This window comes from Amblyraja radiata, chromosome 6, assembly GCF_010909765.2.
Source record: "Amblyraja radiata isolate CabotCenter1 chromosome 6, sAmbRad1.1.pri, whole genome shotgun sequence".
Lineage (NCBI taxonomy): Eukaryota > Metazoa > Chordata > Chondrichthyes > Rajiformes > Rajidae > Amblyraja > Amblyraja radiata.
The window spans coordinates 42683656-42705413 of NC_045961.1; the positions used below are offsets into that span (position 1 = coordinate 42683656).

The window sequence follows — 21758 nt, forward strand, 5'->3', positions numbered from 1 at the left end:
TTGAAAAGTAATTAGTCCATGATTGCTGTCCATTCTTCAAGAATATCTATTCGATTAGTGAAACAGCAATGGGATACGATGAATTCAGTCGCTAATATTTTAAGATATTTTTATATATTGAAATTAAGCTTGTATTTCTATAAAAATCCTTTGATTATTGTCCAAATATTCTTGATTACCAAATATCTTATATTCTACCAAACTGTTCTACTACCCAAGGTTAGGATTGAAAGTTTACAACGTATTATGGACATGTTTTTATCATTTTAAATTCTCTTTTAACTCATCCGGTATATGCATTCACTGTCCTATTCAATGCAATTTACTAGTTATGCCATGGTTAAAGCATTACATTTTCATAATTTTGCAATTTACTTTCTATTCTGGTATACTTTTATGCATAACATTTATGCGTATAACATAGCCATTTTATAGGCTAAATATTGTGTTTGAAGTAGCACATCATGCGGTAATTATGCTCTTAAAATTTGCAAACACTGAAATTAGAATGGACTATGAATTAAACCTGTTTTGTTTATATGTATGAAAATCAATTTCAGTTTACTTGACAATGAAAGATCACCGATAAAAAAAATGCATTAACATTGAGAATGAATTTTGAACTCAACTGGCATGAACTTCTGTTAATGGGAACCAAATGTCATGCCGCCAAATTCTTTATGCTACATTCTGTATCATACAGACATCTGCTTGCAATCTATTGGAGCTTGTAAAGTGTTCTATTTCAACTGAAAGTATTCTCAAGAGTCTGCCTGATTTAGGTCATGTTGCCTGACTCAATGTCAATTTTGTATGATGACGAAACCGTTATTCGCCTTGTAATTTAGTCTTTGACGTGGTTCTGTTTAGAGACCATTCACTGGTGTGATTTCGACTGAACAGAACACGATTGATAAAGAGACTGAAAATCTACTTTTATGAACACTTGGAGGAAAAGAGTACAGAAAGTTGTCTTGTCAAAGGTAAACACTGACTGAAATGCAAAATGCACATGATTGTAAGTGCTTAAGGCTGATAGATGGTCTGTGTGAATTTCTTTTTTTTAAATAATAGAACCATCAAATTATTTTACATTTGGCTCTGATAGAACGTGATTACGAGAAATGGACATTGCTGTCCTTCTAGAGATAAACAGAGAAGTGATTTACATAGAATATAATTGTCGAAATGCTAACCTAAAGTTCTTTTGTTCAAGGTTCAAAGCCCATGAAATTTACATTGGCTTGCTGCTTTTGTCAAATTATACACGTTGTTATTTTGGCACCTAAAATTAGACTTAAACTGTTTAAGTTATCTATAAAGTGCAAGAAGAAAGATTTTGAAGGATTAACAAAACATGTGAAGTGTAGTTTTAGTTTACTTTATTATTGTTATCTGTACCGAGGTACAGTGAGCAATCGATGGGAAGATAAGCTGGTCTGTATGATGGACTGGGTTACATCTGTAACGCTGCAATTTCTTGCGGTTTTCAACAGAGCTGTTGCCAAACCACCCACCCAATAGGCTTCTTTCCATGGTGCATCTATAGAAGTTGATAATAGTTCATTATGTTCCATTTAACTAACAATAATTACATTATTAATTCATCCATAACAATTACTTGTTCAATGTTAGCTCGGCAGATTATCAATTTCCATTTAGAATATCTTTGACAAGCTAAAATTTGTGCTCTTCCTAATCTTAACTACGATAATCTATTATTAATTATAATTAGTGTTAGCTGCACAACCGGAAACAAGAATGGTTTAAAATTACTGTCTTTTATAATTAATTACTACTTTCTCATATTCCCCAACTTGTTCCAAATTACTCTATTTTGCATTATGTTCTTTACATTGCAATCATAAGCAGAGCCACTATTTAACTTCCTTAGTAGTTGGAATGTTTCTGAAGTTGTGAGATGGTATTGCTTCAGAACATCCTAATTATTTTAGACTGTGCTCACTGTTTGATCTTATGTGCAGATGTTTGTTTGATTTGTGACCTATTAAAACAAATTTGAATTTACATACAAATCTACGCTTATCTCCTCATTTATAAACGCCAATCTTTCCAGAGACCATAATGCTTATAATCTTTAATATTATACTAGACTAAGTAGGACCCATTGTGTCCCATGTTCACAATGGAGGGCTGGTCCCCCAACGCAATATCCACCTCCCCACCAGGGGGGAGGGGGGGGGGGGGGGGGGGGTTCTGGAGCGCTAGCATCGGTGTTGTGGGTCAAGTCAAGTCAAGCACAGTGAGTGCAGGGCCAACAATCCATTTCACGTCAATCAATTTCAAGTCAAGTACAGGGCAGGCGGGGCCAGCCAACAATACAACCTTTTGCTTTCATTTCAGGTGCGGCCAAGCAAAGCAAAGGCAAAGCAAAAGCACAGGGCAGGCGGGGCCAGCCAACAATACAATCCATTTGCTTTCATTTCAGGTGAGCTCAAGCAAAGCAAAGGCAAAGCAAAAGCACAGAGCAGGCGGGGCCAACCAACAATACAATCCATTTGCTTTCATTTCAGGTGAGCTCAAGCAAAGCAAAGGCAAAGCAAAAGCACATGGCAGGCAGGGTCAGCCAACAATACAATCCATTTGCTTTCATTTCAGGTGAGGTCAAGCAAAGCAAAGGCAAAGCAAAAGCACAGGGTAGGCCAAACAACTCATTTCCATTTCAATTTCAAGCACAGGGCAGGGCAAACAACTCATTTCATTTCATTAAGGGCTAACAAATCATTTATTGCAAGCACATTAAGGGTTAACAAATCATCATTCATTGCGAGTACATTGCTGGCTAACAAATCATTTATTGCAAGCATATTCAGGGTTAACAAATCATCATTCATTGCAAGCACATTGCTGGCTAAAAAATCATTTATTGCAAGCACATAAAGGGTTAACCACATAGAGCAGATAACTACTAAACCACATAAAGGGTAGACTCACAGTTCAGTAGACTCACAGTTGTGGCCTCTCCCTCGCGATCTTCCAGAGTGACTGACTCGTGTCCAGACATCCGGGGTTTTATAGCTCTGCCCCCCCCCCCCCCCGCCCCCCCCCCAGAAGGGGCATTACCTTCATCATGGTGATTGACAGGCAAGAGGACCAATCAGCTGATCTCAAGATTTTTTAAGCATTTATAACTTTTTGACAGGAAGTGGTCAAGATGTGACTTTTAGTTATATAGATAATGTAATGTAATAAAAAGGAACTGCAGGTGCTGGTTTATACCAAAGATAGATACAACATGCTAGAGTAACTCATTGGGTCAGACAAATAGATTGGGGACGTTTCAGGTAGAAATGAAGATGTGAATGAAAAGGAATCTATAGAGCCAACATGGAGTGAATATACTAATGTGTAGGAAGGAACTGCAGATGCTGGTTTAAACCGAATGTAGACACAAAAAGCTGGAGTAACTCAGTGGAGCAGGCAGCATCTCTGGAGGGAAGGGATGGGTGACGTTTCGGGAAGGGACTTGATGTTCAAGATGTGGACACTCATGCATCGGCGAGACCAAACACAGACTGGGAGATCGTTTCGCGGAACACCTTCGCTTAGCCCGCGTGAACCAACGTGATCCCCCGGTTGCTGGACACTTAAATTCTCCTTCCCATTCCTACACAGACCTTTCTGTCCTCGGTCTCCTCCATTGTCAGAAGCTAAATGCAAATTGGAGGAACAGCATCTCATATTTTGCTTGGGCAGCTTACAGCCCAGTGGTATAAATATTGATTTCTCTCACATCAGGTAGCCCCGGCATTCCCTCATCTCTATCCCTCCCCCACCCAAGTCGCACTTGCTTCTCATTTTCACCCTACAAACAACTTATAATGGCATGTTTTCTTTATCATCCCCCCATCCACATACCCCCATCCACATAAACGGGACTGAGGTGGAGCGCGTCTCCAGCTACAAATTCCTCGGGGTACACATCTCGGAGGATTTGTCCTGGTCCCTCAACACCTCCAAGCTGATCAAAAAGGCACAGCAGCGCCTTTACTTCCTGAGGAGGCTCAAGAAAGCCCACCTGTTCCCCCAGATCCTGACCAACTTCTACAGGTGTACCATCGAGAGCATCCTGACCGCCTGCTTCACGGTATGGTACAGCAGCTGCACTGTTGCGGACAGGAAGGCACTACAACGGGTGGTGAAAACCGCGCAGCACATCATCGGTGCCCCGCTCCCTGCCATGGATGCCCTCCACCGAAAACGGTGTCTGAAACGAGCTGGGAAGATCATTAAAGACCCCTCCCACCCCAACCATGGACTGTTTGCCCTCCTACCATCAGGGAGGCGGTACAGGAACCTCAGGTCTCGTACCAGTAGGATGAGGAACAGCTTCTACAATCATACCGTCGCATTGCTGAACTCGGAGTCCCGCTGATAGATTCGTCCGGTCCCTCCGTCACCATTGTTTAATTATTCTGTATTTTTTATTATTCTGTATCCTCTTTTTTTTTTTTTTTTTTTATTTCTATATTGCACTACTACGGACTGACGCAAAACTGCATTTCGTTGTACCCATATTCAGTATTTGTGCAATGACATTAAAGTTGAATTGAATTGAATCGTTGCTTTTTGCATACTTTCATTCATTGTTCTTTATCTCTCCACCACACTGTCTATTTCTCTTGTTTCCCTTATCCCTAACCAGTCTGAAGAAGGGTCTCGACCCAAAACGTCATCCATTCCTTCTCTCCAGAGATGCTGCCTGTCCCGCTGAGTTACTCCAGCTTTTTGTGTCTATGTTCAGTTTAAACCAGCCTCTGCAGTTCCTTCTTACACAACCTACAAACCTCTACATCTTTGGAACGTGGGAGGAAACCGGAGTAACCAGAGAAAATCCATGCGGTCACAGGGAGAACATACAAACTTCATACAGACAGTACCCGTAGTCAGGATTGAATCCGAGTGTAGGGTACTTTAAGCCTACAACTCTACCCACTGTGCCATCCTGCCGCCCATATGTGCCTCAGCCATTATTCTGCATTGAAATTTTAGGTAAGCTCTACTTCCTCTGCGTACTCAGTTCCGCAGGGCTAATTGGCACAGGTTCAGTGGGCAGATTCTTTTGTATAATGCAAGGGAATTGCATAACAGCCAGGAAGAAATTGCCTCTGAATCTGTGAAAATGCACACATCCAGATTCAGAGACAGTTTCCTCCCAGCTGTTATCAGGCAACTGAGCCATCCTACCAATAACCAGAGAGCAATCCTGAGGTTTTATCTACCTCATTGAAGATCCTCGGACTGTCTTTAATTGGGCTACTGGACTTTATCTTGCACTGAGCATTATTATTCCCTTTATCATGTATCCATACCCTGTGGACGGATCGATTGTAATCATGTATAGTCTTTCCGCTGACTGGTTAGCCTGCAACACAAAGCTTTTCACTGTACCTCGGTACACGTGACAACAAACTAAACTAAACAGTGAACAAGGGAATTGCTACTTTGAATTGCACTGAGCGGTCTAATGCCAGGCTCTATCAGGAAATTAACAACAGTGCAGCCAGCAGAGTCACGCAAATGTTGCATGTTCACATGGGAATGCCGAACTCGCTAGCATTTACGCAGAGAAATGGTCACAGGATGGGCAAGGACATTAAAACTTTTTTTTGACATAATCCATGGTTTACATGACTGCAAATTGGTGGAATATTTAACAGAATGGTGTCAGTTTAACTGCTCGTTGTGGAGTGCAAACCCGACTTAGGACAGAATGAAGATGCTAAACAATAGACCATTCGATCATCTCAATCTTCAACGCAAAACATTCTGCTGCTCGATGCTGGAAAAAATCCACTGCAGTTGTGAAAAGTTGGAATGCAGTGCTGATTGAAATTCTTGCTGCTTTATTATAAGGTGGAAATTAAATTCTGAGGCATTAGAAAAATGTTATCAGGCAGTCCACAACTTGATTCATTTACTCCTGCAAGACTGTTCAGTGTTAGGACCCTTGGAAATAGATTCCAGCAAACAATATTTAATTATTACTAAAGCACTTAAAACCCACAGAGCAGAAGACGACAATGTTCTATTTCACGTGTGTTATATTTAATAGTAGAGTTGGTAATGACCTAGTATGTGGGTGAAAAGTTGAAGAAAATATTCATCAAAATATTGAACTTCTCAGCTTTGATTTTATTTTAGGAGTGAATGGAGCTAAAATGTTGCTTATTTTTGTTTTGGCTTCCTAGAGCTTTGAATGTGCTGATTGTGTCATTAACAAACCAGATAAGGGTTGCATAACTTGCAATTGTGAATTGGGCTCAGTAATCAAGTACAAATAAGCCTTCAAAAAAAATGTTTGGATGACAGGAACTAACATTTTCGAATGAAGGCCTTGACTAATTACTTCATAATGGAGGTGTGAATTGGTTAGTTACATTACTTTGCATTAAAAATAAAATCCACGCTGTTCTCATCTTCTCATAATCTTAGTGTCTGTAATAAAGGTAAAATATCTTGGGCATTTTATTACAGAACAAATGACAGATGATGAGGATATTTATAGGCAACGACGTATGCTGTATGTTCAGGCGAATATTCTCTTGAGTAAGTTTGGTGTGTGGACAGATGTGGTGAAGATGTCGCCGTTTAGAGCATGTTTAAGAAGGAATTGCAGATGCTGGAAAATCGAAGGTAGACAAAAATGCTGGAGAAACTCAGCCGTTAAGGCAGCATCTATGGAGCGAAGGAAATAGGCAACGTTTTGTGTGGAAACCCTTCTTCAGTCTGAAGAAGGGTTTTGACCCGAAACGTTGCCTATATCCTTTGCTCCATAGATGTTGCATAATCTGCTGTTTAGAGCATATTGCACACCACTCTATACTGCGCACTTGTGGTCTAACTATGGAAAGACAAGTTTGCAGAGACTAAAGGTGGCCAATAATGATGCAATGAGAACACTGTTAAGGAAACCTAGATGGTGTAGTGCTAGTAACATGTTTGTGGCTGCAGGAGTCAGTACTTTAGATTGCTGCCTTTTGTTGCTGCCTTTACTAATTCTCTTGTCTTTCCCTGGGTGATTCCACACTTGCATAGGCTGCCTCTTTTACATATCAATCAAAGTTCTTGCTGTTCATTTTGATACCACTAACAATTTACTCCCATAATCCATTTTCTTCCACTTTATTCCTGAGAACATTTCCCGTCCTTTGATTTATCACGAGCCCTTTCTAGTCTCGTTTTTGATTTAATATTTCCTTGACTTTTGATGGTTCATTTTGCTTGTTGAATATCTCTTTCTGATGAGCATTCTGAAATAACTGCTTAAAATCTGTAATCTTCTTCCTCGTGTCCGGCCATCTTCTATATCACGTCTTTCCGGTTGGTCAGTGCTGGTTGACGGTCAGTGCTTGCAGAATAGACTACTTCAGTCAGTCACTGTGATACAGTTTCTGTCGTCAGCATTGCCCGGGATGCACCACATGGAGGCTTCTGCTTGCATCCCAAATCTGTAATGGTTCACCCACTAGGTGACTCACTGCCCAGGTGAGGTCAGCTGTGTGACTTTACGGGGTTGTATGCAAAACAAAGAATTTCACAGCACCTAAGTTACATGTGATAATAAAGTATCATTGAATCACTGAATCACGGAATGGACCTTCCCTTGACCTTGTTTCCCCGTCCATGTAGGACAACTTTTCCTTTAGTTCTTCAAGGGTGGCACAGAGACGCAATGTTAGAGTTGCTCCTTTCCAGCATCAGAGACACAGGTTTGATCCTGACTACGGGTGGTGTTGGTATGGAGTTTGCATGTTCTCCCTGTGACTGTGTGTTTTTTCTCCGGGTGCTCCGGTTTCCTCACACTCCAAAGACATGCAGGTTTGACTTCTATAAATTGTCCTTAGTGCGTAAGATAGAACAAGTGTACGGGGGATCGCTGGTCGGTGCGGACTCGCTGATCCAAAGGGCCTGTTTACACGCTGTATCTTGAAACTAAACTCCCACCTACTGAAGAAGTCAACTAAACTTTAAGTAGGTTTGAAATGAATTTTCAATATTTTAGGTGTTGTATTGGTGCTAGTACCTATTCAGATACTTCACAAAATTGTCCAGGAAGAGGGTGAATTTTAAGTTGCTCGAGTCTACTCCGCCATTCAATCTCTAATCCCAGCAAGATGTGCACAGTTTCTATTTCACTGCAACTGTAGACTCTTTGCCGTAAACCAGTTGGAGAAGGGAGGCAACTCTTATCAGCACAGTCCTGGTGCAGCCAGAAGCAGCAATATTCTGGCTTTCATGGAAAAGGTCAGACTCCCACGTTTTTGAAAGGAACATTAAGTTCTCATCATGAAGTAAGTACTAGAAAGCAGGTCCTGTGCTCCAGAGTACTCTACTCACCAAATGTGGGAATCTCTGTACAGTGCAGCAATGCAGATTTCAACCATGTCTTTGCAAATGTCCAGATGAGCTACAGTCTGCTGAAATTTTAGTAATTGAATTAGGGATTTACTTATGGGTAGAAAAACAAAGTTCCTGACCCACTGAGTTGCTCCAGCACTTTGTGTCCATTCCCTTATCACTTGGTTTTCGCTCCCCTACTACAATCAGTCTAAAGAAGGGTTCCCACCCAAAACATTGCCTATCCATTCCCTCCAGAGATGTGGCCTGGCCGCTGAGTTTCACTGGCAAATAGTTGTTGCTGACGTTTTACCACTTTATAACATTATTGTCAACATCTTCTATACTTTGCTGATGACTGAGAATAGTTTGATTGGATCTCTTGTGCCTTTACTTGGGTTGGGATTAATGAGAGATGATTTCATCAAAGTCAAAGTCAAAGTAGCCTTTATTGTCATTCAGACCTTGCGGTCTGAATGAAATTTTGTTGCCTTGCAGTCCTACATATAGTAAAAATGACAAAAACCCACAATAAACACAAATTAACATCCACCACAGTGAGTTCAACAGACACCTCCTCACTGTGATGGAAGGCAAAAGTCTTAAGTCTCTGCGCCGAGGCGATCCAGGCTTCGGATGTTGTGACCCCGCCGGGCGATGGTAAGTAATGTCAGTCCCGCGGCTGAATCCGAGCTCCGCGAACGGGCCGGTTCAAATTCCGCGGCCCGGGGTGGTCGAAGCTGCCGAAGCTGCCGCCCTCCAGTCCAGCGGGAGCTCCGGAAAAACAGGTCACCAACCTGTGACCTGCGAGCTCCCGACATTGTCGTCCACTGGGCCCAGTGGAATTGCAAACTTACAAAATTCTTACAGGTCTTGGTAGGATAAACGTGGGATATTTCAAAGGGTTCGCGTGTGCAGAACCAGGATTCAAAGTCTCAGAATAAGCTGTAGGCCAATCATGGTTGAAATGAGAAAAGATTTATCTACCTAGCACTAGTAATTCTTTGAAATTCTCTCCAGACACTCCAGGCTCAAACACTCAGTATATTCAAGGAAGAGCTCTATAAATCAGAGGATATACTGAAAGTTGATTCTGAAGTTAAAGATCAGGCTTGATTATGAACAATGGAGCAGCCATGAGGAATCAAATGTGCTACTCTTTCTATTCCTTCTGCTGTGACTTTATTGAAGGTTACATTAAGACAGCAACTGAAGGCTAGCAAGATCAGTGTTTGTTGCATCCTAATATTTTTCTCTTTTCTCCAGCGAATTGGGTCTTCACAACGATTCGATTGATCAAACACTTGTCTTGGAGAAATGTCTCAGCCAGCAAGCCACCTTCCTCTTGTGCTTTGTTGCGTACTTCTGTTGATGTGTACGCTCCCAAGTAAGGATTTCTGATTTTTGTTATGGGTTTGACATTAGATGAATTAAATGGGATATATTTTCAAGTCAAGAATGTTTCATTGTGTGTCATGTGCCCTAAAACAGAAATCTTACTTGCAGCAACACAACAAATATGTAAACATAGTACCCATAATAAACTAAATAATACATAAACAGTAAACCCATAATAAACCCAAAACATCTTTATTAAAATATACATGTGTGTGTGTGTATACAATGCAAACAAATAAATAGACAATAATAGTACATATCAAAATAACAATAATAGTTCACATATATAAAAGCATACTTGGGTAGTATATCAGAAGTGCTTTTCATGAATCTGCATCGCTGCTAAAGCAGTCTTTAATATTCAAATTCTAGTTAATATATCCCAGAGTCTTCAGTTCAACAGTTTTGGGGGAGTCATTCTACTGTTTTTGAATAATTATACATATTTGATGTTCAGTTTTCTATAGTATACAGGGCAAAGGCAAAGCAAAAAGTGAAAAAGCAGTAATACTTAGATCGTCAGGCAGCATCTATGAGACAGAAACAGAGTTAATGATTCAGCCAGTGATCATTCATCAGAATTGAGAAAAGTTAAAAGATGGGCAGATTTGAAGCTCAGGATTCTCAAAACAATCCTTAAATCCAACAATTGGAGTTACAAATTATTTCCACTACACCATTCTCTGGGTCAATTTCACGTTGGAAGGCTTTGGCCAGTTATTCACAATCTGCATTGGGACAGACTAATATCTAAATTGGTTCGTGTTCGTGAGTTGGGCAGCAGTGTGGGGTGTAAGGAAGTTGCAGAGAAGTTTGATGGTGATTATAGATGTGCTAACTGCATGGATTAGGACATGGCATTTATTAGTACAATGCCCTGCTGCTGCACAGTGTACCCAAGATGGATCAGGCCAACTGGGGAGTGTAAATCAGAACTGAGGGATATGCTCAATGCTCAGGTGGCTTATTGCTCATTGCATAATCCAGATAAAGTTGTTTTCAGAAATAGTGGGTGGTTAGTTGGCCGCAGTGATGGGAGCATTGGGTTTGGAAAGAGTTGTAAATAGATATAGTTTTAGGGTTAAGTGGTAATGTTTATTTTTCAATTTTCAATACATAAAGTTGAACTTTAAAATAACTTGGTAGTCAGATGAGCCAGAACTACCAATAAGTTTTGAGATTTTCATTTTTGCAAACTTGTTTTTCCTCTCCTCTCAAATCCTAGAATAGGAATGCTGAATATGCAGATCAATATTAATTTCTATGTATTGATCACAATCATCGTTTGTTGTTTCACCTCTTTGTGCTTTTGGTAGGATGACATAGAGATAAAAAGACACACAAAGGGCTGGATTAACCCAATGGGCCAGGCAGCATCTCTGGAGAACATATAAGTGTTCTACAGAGATGCTGTCTGGCCCCCACTGAATACATTTGTGTCTTTTTTGGTAAATTAGCATCTGCAGTTCCTTACGTCCAGTGTTCAAAAACAAGTTGTCCAATTTGTGGAAGTGGAAGCACCAAATCAGCAACTGAAATCTGCAGTTTTGTCTTTTATTTGTCTTTTATTAGTGCAATAGGATGGAACAGTACAGCACGGGATCGGGACCTTTGGCCCATTATGTTTGTGCTGAACGATGATGCCAAATTGAAAATAATGGTTGAGTTGTTTGGCATCACTGCAAATCACACCCTATTCATATTGCAGGTATCAGCATCTATTGTTAAATGTGAAAGCAGAAATTTCAGCCATCATTTTTGAGTGCTAAATAGATGGTGGAAGAGCCACAACTGGAGAAACTAGTAAAACAATAGTTAGAGATAAAAATATATTTTGCTTAGAACTTGCATCATGTTTAGCAGTAAAATCTTCAGAGTAACACCAATGATTGTATTTACATTCATGCGTGTGTCACCATTGATCTTGGTTCAAAATCATAGAATGTGGACGTTTTTATGGATATTTTTACAATGGAGATTGACTGATTCTTGATTTAGTAAGGGTTTAAAGGGTTATGGGGAGAAGTCAGGAGAATGAAGATGAGGGAAAAATAGATCAGCCATGATTGAATGGCAGAGTAGATTTGATGAGCCAAACAGCCTAATACCACACCTAGAATTTATGAGCTTATGAGGCACTGAACAATTTCCCACTCTCTTATTCTTTTTTTCAGGTGGGTCAAGTGGAAATAAACTCCTAAAGATGATTCAGAAAAGACATGGTGAGTAATAACCTTTTGGTGTATATTTCATACTTTGATTATCAAGCCAAGTACAAACTATTTGTTGGAGAAACTCAGCGGGTGAGTTTCTCCAGCATTTTTGTCTATCTTCAATTTTCCAGCATCTGCAGCTCCTTCTTAAACAAACTATTTGTTAGTTGGTGCCATTGACATGATTGGGGTCAAGGAAAGAGCGTTCACGTCGCGGCCCTGTTTCAACCAATCTTTCCACCACCACGCACAAGACGCACAAGAAGCGCAAGACAGACACCATTGTGCAGATGCCGAGAAGTGTGTTCAGCTCTGGCTGAACAACTTCTAATCTTGTGTGTGGACTCGATAAGAAGAAGATTGACATGATTTTGGAGAAGCAAGAATGTTGAATGATTGCCTAAATACAAATATTGCCTAAACTCATTCTGCTCTCCCTTTCCTCTGCTCACTTGTCAACCATAGCAAGAAAATCACCCAGTTCTCCTCCGAACTGTGGTAGCAAATCCAATCATATATATCCAAACTCATTCCAAAAATAAACAACATTCTGTGTAAACTAAGGTTTCATTAAGATTTTGTAAAATATTCGCTTCTGTTAAAGTCATGACCTGTCATTCAGCTTATGCTACCTAATATAAACACACAATTGCTGTAGAGTTACAGATCAATGTTATGTCGAGAAAAGGACTTTAACTCCATTCACCATGATAACCAAGGACTTTGAGGCTAATGATCTTTAAGAAGATGTGCCTTCTTTGTGTGCTTCATTATGTACACAATCAAAACTGTACAGACAATTACAGTTTAGGTCAAACTAGTGCCAAATATTATGTCAGTGTAGTCATTTTAGTATTATACTACTGACCATTATATGTATCATAAAATTAAGTGAATTACTTATTAATACAGTGAATTACATATTTTTATTTTGTGTTCGTTTGTCAAGTAACAATACAAAACTGAGAAATTAGTCTGTTATAATGGATAACTACTTACTGTGTTGTTATGAAATACACATTACAGTGCAACTCAGTTTTAAAATTAGTCATGTCTATTGAATTTATTTGTATTAGGTAGCTGGATGGGGAAAAACACTAATATGTTCATATCTAAAGGTCAATTTGTTTCAGAAATAGTAGGCAGACTTGTTGCTATTTCATTGTATTGTATCCAGGGTAATGCGGGAGCAGGAGGCCCAGGGCAGTTTACTGTTCTGGATGTCAGATGTGGGAAGTCATGGAGTCGGATAGCCCTCCAGACGTCCACATCTGCGCCAGGTGCATCGAGATGGGGCTCCTAAGGGACCGTATTAGGAACCTGGAGCAGCAGCTCGATGACCTCTGTCTGGTCAGGGAGAGTGAGGAAGTCATTGAGAGGAGTTATAGGGAGTTGGTCACTCCAAAACCACGGGAGACAGACAAGTGGGTCACGGTTGGGAAGGGCAAGGGGCAGAGGCAGGGACTAGTGAGTACCCCAGTGCCTGTACACCTGGAAAATAAGTACTCCTGTTTGAGTACGGTTGGGGAGGACAGCCTGCTTGGGGGTAGCGACAGCGGCCGGGCCTCCGGCACAGAGACCGGCCCTGTTGCTCAGAAAGGTAGGGAAAAGAAGAGGAGGGCAACAGTAATTGGGGACTCTATAGTTAGGGGGTCGGATAGGCGATTCTGTGGACGCAGTCAGGAGACCTGGATGGTCGTTTGCCTCCCCGGTGCCAGGATCTCGGATGTGTCTCAACGCGTCCAAGATATCCTGAAATCAGAGGGAGAGGAGCCCGAGGTCGTGGTGCATATAGGTACCAATGACATAGGTAAAAAAAGAGAAGAGGTCCTGAAGGGAGAATTTAGGGTGTTGGGAGGAGAGTTAAGGAGAAGGACCAAAAAAGTAACAATCTCAGGATTACTGCCTGTGCCACGCGACAGTGAGAGTAAGAATGGAGCGAGGTAGAGGATAAATGCGTGGCTGAAGGACTGTGCAGTGGGCAGGGATTCAAGTTTCTGGATCATTGGGACTTCTTTTGGGGAATGTGTGACCTGTACAGAAAGATTTGCAAAGGCTACAGGGGAGACTTTAAACTAGAACAGTTGGGGGGAAGGACTCAAATAGAGAAAGCTAGTAGACAGAGTGTGAGGCAGGAGGCAGAGAAGGGAAGCACTCGGACCCAAAATCTAGGGGAGAAAGAAGAAAAATAAAATAAACAGAGAATACGAGGGGGTGGGTTTCTTAAATGTGTATATTTTAATGCTAGGAGCATTGTAAGAAAGGTGGTTGAGCTTAGAGCCTGGATTGACACCTGGAAGTATGATGTTGTGGCAATCAGTGAAACATGGTTGCAGGAGGGCTGTGATTGGAAACTAAATATTCCAGGATTTCGTTGCTTCAGGTGTGATAGAATTGGAGGGGCAAGAGGTGGAGGTGTTGCATTGCTTGTCAGGGAAGATATTACAGCAGTGCTTTGGCAGGATAGATTAGAGGGCTCGTCTATGGCGGCTATTTGGGTGGAACTGAGAAGTGGGAAAGGTGTAGCAACACTTATAGGGGTATATTATAGACTGCCAAATGGGGAGCGAGAATTGGAAGAGCAAATATGTAAGGAGATAGCAGATATTAGTAGTAAGCACAAGGTAGTGATTGTGGGAGATTTCAATTTTCCACACATAGACTGGGAAACACATTCTGTAAACGGGCTGGATGGTTTGGAGTTTGTAAAATGTGTGCAGGATAGTTTTTTGCAGCAATACATAGAGGTACCTACTAGAGAAGGGGCAGTGCTGGACCTCCTGTTAGGAAATGAGACAGGTCAGGTGATGGAGGTATGTGTTGGGGAGCACTTCGGATCCAGTGGTCACAATACCATTAGTTTCAATATAATTATGGAGAGGGTCAGAACTGGACCTAGGGTTGCGATTTTTGATTGGAGAAAGGCTAACTTTGATGAGATGCGAAAGGATTTAAAAGGAGTGAATTGGGACATTTTGTTTTATGGGAAGGATGTAGAAGAGAAATGGAGGACATTTAAAGGGGAAATTTTAAGAGTATAGAATCTTTATGTCCCTATTCGGTTGAAAGGAAATAGTAAAAATTGGAAAGAACCATGGTTTTCAAGGGAAATTGGACACTTGGTTCGGAAAAAGAGAGAGATCTACAATAATTATAGGCAGCATGGAGTAAATGAGGTGCTTGATGAGTATAAAGAATGTAAAAAGAATCTTAAGAAAGAAATTAGAAAAGCTAAAAGAAGATATGAGTTTGCTTTGGCAAGTAAGGTGAAAGTAAATCCAAAGGGTTTCTACAGCTATATTAATAGCAAAAGGATAACGAGGGATAAAATTGGTCCATTAGAGAGACAGAGCGGACAGCTATCTGCAGAGCCAAAAGAAATGGTGGAGATATTGAACAATTTCTTTTCTTCGGTATTCATTAAGGAGAAGGATATTGAATTATGTGAGGTAAGGGAAACAAGTAGAGTAGCTATGGAAACTATGAGATTCAAAGAAAAAGAAGTACTGACACTTTTGAAAAATATAAAAGTGGATAAGTCTCCAGGTCCTGACAGGATATTCCCAAGGACATTGAGGGAAGTTAGTGTAGAAATAGCAGGGGCTATGACAGAAATATTTCATATGTCATTAGAAACGGGAATAGTGCCGGAGGATTGGCGTACTGCGCATGTTGTTCCATTGTTTAAAAAGGGTTCTAAGAGTAAACCTAGCAAATATTGACCTGTTAGTTTGACTTCAGTGGTGGGCAAATTACGGATACTTAGAGATAATATATATAAGCATCTGGATAAACAGGGTCTGCTTAGGAACAGTCAACATGGATTTGTGCCTGGAAGGTCATGTTTGACTAATCTTCTTGAATTTTTTGAAGAGGTTACAAGGGAAATTGATGAGGGTAAAGCAGTGGATGTTGTCTATATGGACTTCAGTAAGGCCTTTGACAAGGTTCCTCATGGAAGGTTGGTTAAGAAGGTTCAATTGTTGGGTATTAATGCAGGAGTAGCAAGATGGATTCAACAGTGGCTGAATGGGAGATGCCAGGGAGTAATGGATGTTTGTCAGGTTGGAGGCCGGTGACTAGTGGGGTGCCTCAGGGATCTGTGTTGGGCCCACTGTTGTTTGTCATGTACATCAATGATCTGGATGATGGTGTGGTAAATTGGATTAGTAAGTATGCAGATGATACTAAGATTGGTGTTGTTGTGGATAATGAAGCAGATTTCCAAAGTCTACAGAGAGATTTAGGCCATTTGGAAGAATCGGCTGAAAGATGGCAGATGGAGTTTAATGCTGATAAGTGTGAGGTGCTACATCTTGGCAGGACAAATCAAAATAGGACGTACATGGTAAATGGTAGCGAATTGAGGAATGCAGTTGAACAGAGGGATCAAGGAATAACTGTGCATAGTTCCCTGAAGTGGGAATCTCATGTCTATAGGGTGGTAAAGAAAGCTTTTGGTGTGCTAGCCTTTATAAATCAGAGCATTGAGTATAGAAGTTGGGATGTAATGTTAAAATTGTACAAGGCATTGATGAGACCAATTCTGGAGTATGGTGTACAATTTTGGTCGCCCAATTATAGGAAGGATGTCAACAAAATAGAGAGAGTACAGAGGAGATTTACTAGAATGTTGCCTGGGTTTCAGCAACTAAGTTACAGAGAAAGGTTGAATAAGTTAGGTCTTTATTCTTTGGAGTGCAGAAGGTTAAGAGGGGACTTGATAGAGGTCTTTAAAATGATGAGAGGGATAGACAGAGTTGACGTGGATAAGCTTTTCCCATTGAGTGTAGGGAAGATTCAAACAAGAGGACATGACTTGAGAATTAAGGGACAGAAGTTTAGTGGTAACATGAGGGGGAACTTCTTTACTCAGAGAGTGGTAGCTGTGTGGAATGAGCTTCCAGTGGAAGTGGTGGAGGCAGGTTCGATTTTATCATTTAAAAATAAATTGGATAGGTATATGGACGGGAAAGGAATGGAGGGTTATGGTCTGAGTGCAGGTAGATGGGACTAGGGGAAAATAAGTGTTCGGCACAGACTTGTAGGGCCGAGATGGCCTGTTTCCGTGCTGTAATTGTTATATGGTTATATGGTTCCCAAAATCTGGCTTATTTCATTAGTTCATGTAGTAGGAGCAGAATTAGGCCATTGAGCCCATCAAATCTACTTGGCCATTCCATCATGGCCGATCTATTTTCCCTTCTCAACCTCATTCCCCATAACCCTTGGCACCCTTACCAACCAAGAACTTGTCAATCTCTTCCATTCATGATGCAAGTTCAACACAGAATTGATACCTCAACCTCATAATTTAAATAAATAAATAAATAATTGCTTTATGTTAGAAAGCACTATGCAGATACAGCTACTTACTAATTTGGATGGTTTAAACATTTTCACTGTCTTTGAAACGTCTTTTAGCTCAAGAGAAATCACCAGTTGCTGTTTCTGAATCAAAAGCTCATGAGTTTTTGAACAATTTGAAGCGTTCAAAACGGCACATTTGGGATAGATCTCGTGATGATGTTCAGCAATGGTATCAACAGTTCATTGACATGGGATTTTCTGAAGCTGTGAGTATGTTACACAATTCTCAATTGTCAACTTAATATTTAACTTTAGAGATACAGCATGAAAACAGGCCCTTCGGCCCACCGAGTTGCACCGACCAGTGATCACTAGCACTATCCTACACATCAGAGACAATTTACAGAAGCCAATTAACCTTCAAACTTGTATGTCTGGAGTGTGGCTGGAAACTGGAGCACCTGGAGGAAACCCACGTGCTCTCTCAGAGAACGTATAGGCAGCACTCAGTCAGGATAAAACTCGGGTCCCTGGCTGCAGGATCTGTTCAGGCCCAGGTTAACATATGATGAGATAAAAAGCCACATTTGCTAATGACACAATAGTGGTATTTGAAACTGCTTAGTGGCAGCGCTGCTTTGCAGCTGCGGCTCGCCTGCAGTTCGTTTTGTCTTTTTTTTTTGTTTTCTTTTTGTCCCGTTTCAGTTTCTTTTGGTTTGTTAGGATGTGTATGTGTGGGGGGGAAGAAGCTTGTTTTTGGTCTCTTCCTTCGGGGGGATGCAACCTTTCTTGTCGTATCCCCCGTCTCTGTCTCCATCTGCACTGAGGCCTAATGGCGGAGCTGGCGGCCTCCAATGAGGACCGACCTCGAGGCTCCGGAGGCTGAGCCAGGACTTATTTACCATCGCGAAGCTGGCCGACTTCGGGGCTGAGGCGGCGTTCCGGCGGCCCGACTTCGGGGCTGTGGTGACGTTGCGGCGGCGGCAGCCTGACTTCGGGGCTGTGGTGACGTTGCGGCGGCGGCAGCCTGACTTCAGGGCTGTGGCGGCGTTCCGGCGGCCCGACTTTGGGGCTGTGGCAGCGTACCGGCGGCGGCGACCCAACTTCGGGGCTGTGGCGGTGTTCCGGAGGTGGCGACCTGACTTCGGAGCCTCGGCCGCTGGACTTACCATCACCCGGTGGGGTCACAACATCCGAGGCCTGGATCGCGCAGAGGGAGAGCAAGGAGGGAAGAGACAAGGACTTTGGGACTTTTGCCTTCCATCACAGTGAGGAGGTGCCTGGTGGACTCACTGTGGTGGATGTTAAAAAAACTGTGTTGAGTGTGTGTTTTGTTATTTTATTCTATGTTAAGACTGCAAGGTTAAACCATTTTGTTGTACTGTAAATGTGCAATGACAATAAAGTTGAATCTAATAAAATTATAGATATTAATGGATCAGCTGTGGAAGAAGAACTGTGATGAATGGACCAGTGCACACAAGTCGGAGGTTGAGACAACAAAATGATAAGAACATACCACGATGGTACTTACCAAATGGTGAGATGTCAGAGAATGTAGAGGTCCAATCTCTTATTTCTATCATAGGTAACATGGTAGCACAGATCGTAGAGCCAGAAGAAAGAGCAAGAAATTGTTGATGTTTCCGGTTGAGATCCCACATCACGATTGGTGCAGGATCACATCCTGAAATGTTGACAATCATTTCAAGTGTTCTTTGACCCGCTGAGTTCCTCCAGCCGTTTATTACTCCAGGTAAAAGAACCGATACCTTTGCAGCATCAGAGACCCAAGTTTAATCCTAACCACAGGTACTGCCTGTGTGGACTATGTGGGCTTCCTCCTACATGCTAAATTCCCACGAGTCAGTAAGATAATTGGTCACTGTTAATGGTCCCTTGAATGAGGGCGAGTGATAGAATCTGCAGATTCATTTGATGAGAATTTTAAAAATGTAATTTAATATAGGATTGGTGCATTGGGTAGTTCATGGTAGGTGCAGAATTTCTGTGTCAAGAGCCTATTTTCTTGTTGTTTGTCTCAATGACTATGTTAAAATGGTGTATTCCTTTTAATTTGTTCAAAATTATTATTTATCTAAAACTAACTGGTAAAATTCAATTGATTATAAAATTACCTTTCAGAAATTTGAAGAAGCTGTTGTATATTGGAGGTATGTATACCAAGGGGGCATGCACGACGAATACTATCGCTACTACAACCACCACCACTATGATGAGAATCTCCAAATGGCCCCTATTTTCCCCAATCTATGCGTCACGGGGCTGATGTTAATTATGACGATTACTAAAGCAACAACATATAATCCACAAATATTACAATGTTTAACCTTTCATATGTTGATATAGTATTGTGTAATCTTTTTCTTGAATATTATTGACTCAAGGCTGGAATTATATCTTGCATTTGATTTGCCAACAATTACAAATGTAAATTGTTTCCAGCATCTTTGGACTTTATCTCTGTTTTATTCTGCTGAACTCCAGCACATGTTAATCAACTTAATTTCTTATGCTGAAAATTTATGTTTGTACTTTTACATGACTATTGGGGCAAAAGTTGCCAAAGCCTGTATCCTATGTTGGAATAATTCCTTTCCTTCATGCTTTCTGAATTAAACATCATCAAACCTGTGATACTGTTTCAATTGCAAAGAAAGCTTTCCAAGATACTTTACATATTAGGGAAAATGGCCAAAAGCAAGGTTATGCAGGAAGAAAGGTAGGTGGAAAGGATTAGGGAGCAAATGTCAGAATTTAAGAACCTTACAACCTAAACACACTTGCCAGTGGTGGCGATTCAATTTAAGAATGGCCAGAATTGCCATGTGCAGATAATGGTGATAAATCAATGTGAGCACCAAAATAAGGGTGGGTAGAGAGATCATGGAAGGATATGAAATGGCTGAAGAATTTGTATTAATGCATTTGTTTAAGTAGGAGACAGCATAGATCCCCCACTGGATGGCGCAGTAAGTGGCAGCCTCACCAACAGCCTGTCTCGTCCCTTTCTTCGTTGGATGTTTTTCATCTGTTTTTATTTGTATGTATTAGTGTATCTTTAGTTTTGAATTATGTGGGGGGTGGGGCAGGGCTGCCTGTGCTGGTGGGGACTCGGAGGGATTGCTGTGAGTGCAGTGATCTCGGTGTTTGTGGGGACATTGTGCCATGAGAACATTCTGGAGTCTGGTGCAAGTGTGGATGGCTTTTTTTAATAGTAAGATTAAACGAGAACTTACCAGTTTGAAGTTTGATCTTTATTTTATGAGGAGTTACGTCGAGGGACTACGTGAAGAAGGCCGTCCAGGCGCACGCGCGTCAAACTTCAAAGCAGCGGTGTGAAATCACAGATGATATACTCCGAAGCATAATAGTAAGCTACGTGATACAAACTTAACTTACCTTTGATCTTATTACGGTGGGAGCGGAGGGCACGTAGTCCCTCGACGTAACTCCTCATAAAATAAAGATCAAACTTCAAACTGGTAAGTTCTCGTTTAATCTTACTATTTTACTTCGGAGTCACGTGAGTGACTACGTGAAGATTTTAAAGCTTCTGTGATTTCAGGCTGTAGATTGGGTTCCGGCGTATCACTGCATTTTGCTTCACTCCATGAGTGAAAAACAGTCAATAACATGCAAACCATCATACTTGTTTAATTAATTAATGGTTTATTTTATGGTAAAACATTATGTCCCATTTTAATCTCAAGAGACATTTAATACTGAATTCAAAATATTACCACCAAATACACCAGGGTCTGCAATTTCCTTGTGATAATACTTGTGCAACATCCTTTCATTTTCCCAACCTGCGGCCGCAAGGATATGGTCTATTGGAACGTCCAAATCCTTGGCCGCCAATGTTGCCGCCGCCCTGGTGGAATGAGGTTTAAATTTGTCAGTATCAATTCCTGCATCCAATAGCACCTTCTTCAGCCATCTTGAAATTGTTTGTGTTGTCACTTTTTTGTGTGGCTTTTATGGCTGATGAATAATCCAGATTCTACACCTCTAAGATGTTTGGTAGTCTCAATGTAGTATTTTTAATATGTAACTACACAAAGTCTTTGATCTGCAGGATATGCTGAAAATCAATTTACACCCCGAGACTCCTGGTCTGCTCTGTTTTAGCAGGTCATAGACATAGAATGTAATTTCCTCTGTTTTCATTCCCATTCTGTCTATCCTTAACTTGTGTAATGTTTGTACTCTTTGAGCTGATACTAAAGCCATTAACATGACTACTTTTATCGTAATTTTGTCTAACGACAAATTTGAGATGGGATCCCAATCCCTAAGTAGCATTAAAGATGCCCTTCATGTATCTACAAGTCAAAGGGTGTGATCCTAGAACTTGATGTTCCGATGGTCTCGATAAGTATGCCGACAAAGCATTCCTTGCTGTGTTGATCACACTATAGCTTAAATTATCATCAAAATGTAATTTTGACA

The 21758-nt window shown here is 41.0% G+C and overlaps 1 protein-coding gene across 1 annotated transcript; it reads left to right on the plus strand.

The window, feature by feature from the left end:
* The first annotated feature begins 773 nt into the window (after window positions 1-773).
* Window positions 774-19940, plus strand: ecrg4 (ECRG4 augurin precursor). Its single transcript, XM_033022619.1, has 5 exons — window positions 774-983; window positions 9628-9748; window positions 11934-11981; window positions 17397-17548; window positions 19428-19940. Exons 2-5 carry the CDS (start codon window positions 9679-9681, stop codon window positions 19650-19652), a joined length of 495 nt encoding a protein of 164 aa, XP_032878510.1. The 5' UTR covers window positions 774-983; window positions 9628-9678; the 3' UTR covers window positions 19653-19940.
* The last annotated feature ends 1818 nt before the right edge of the window (window positions 19941-21758 follow it).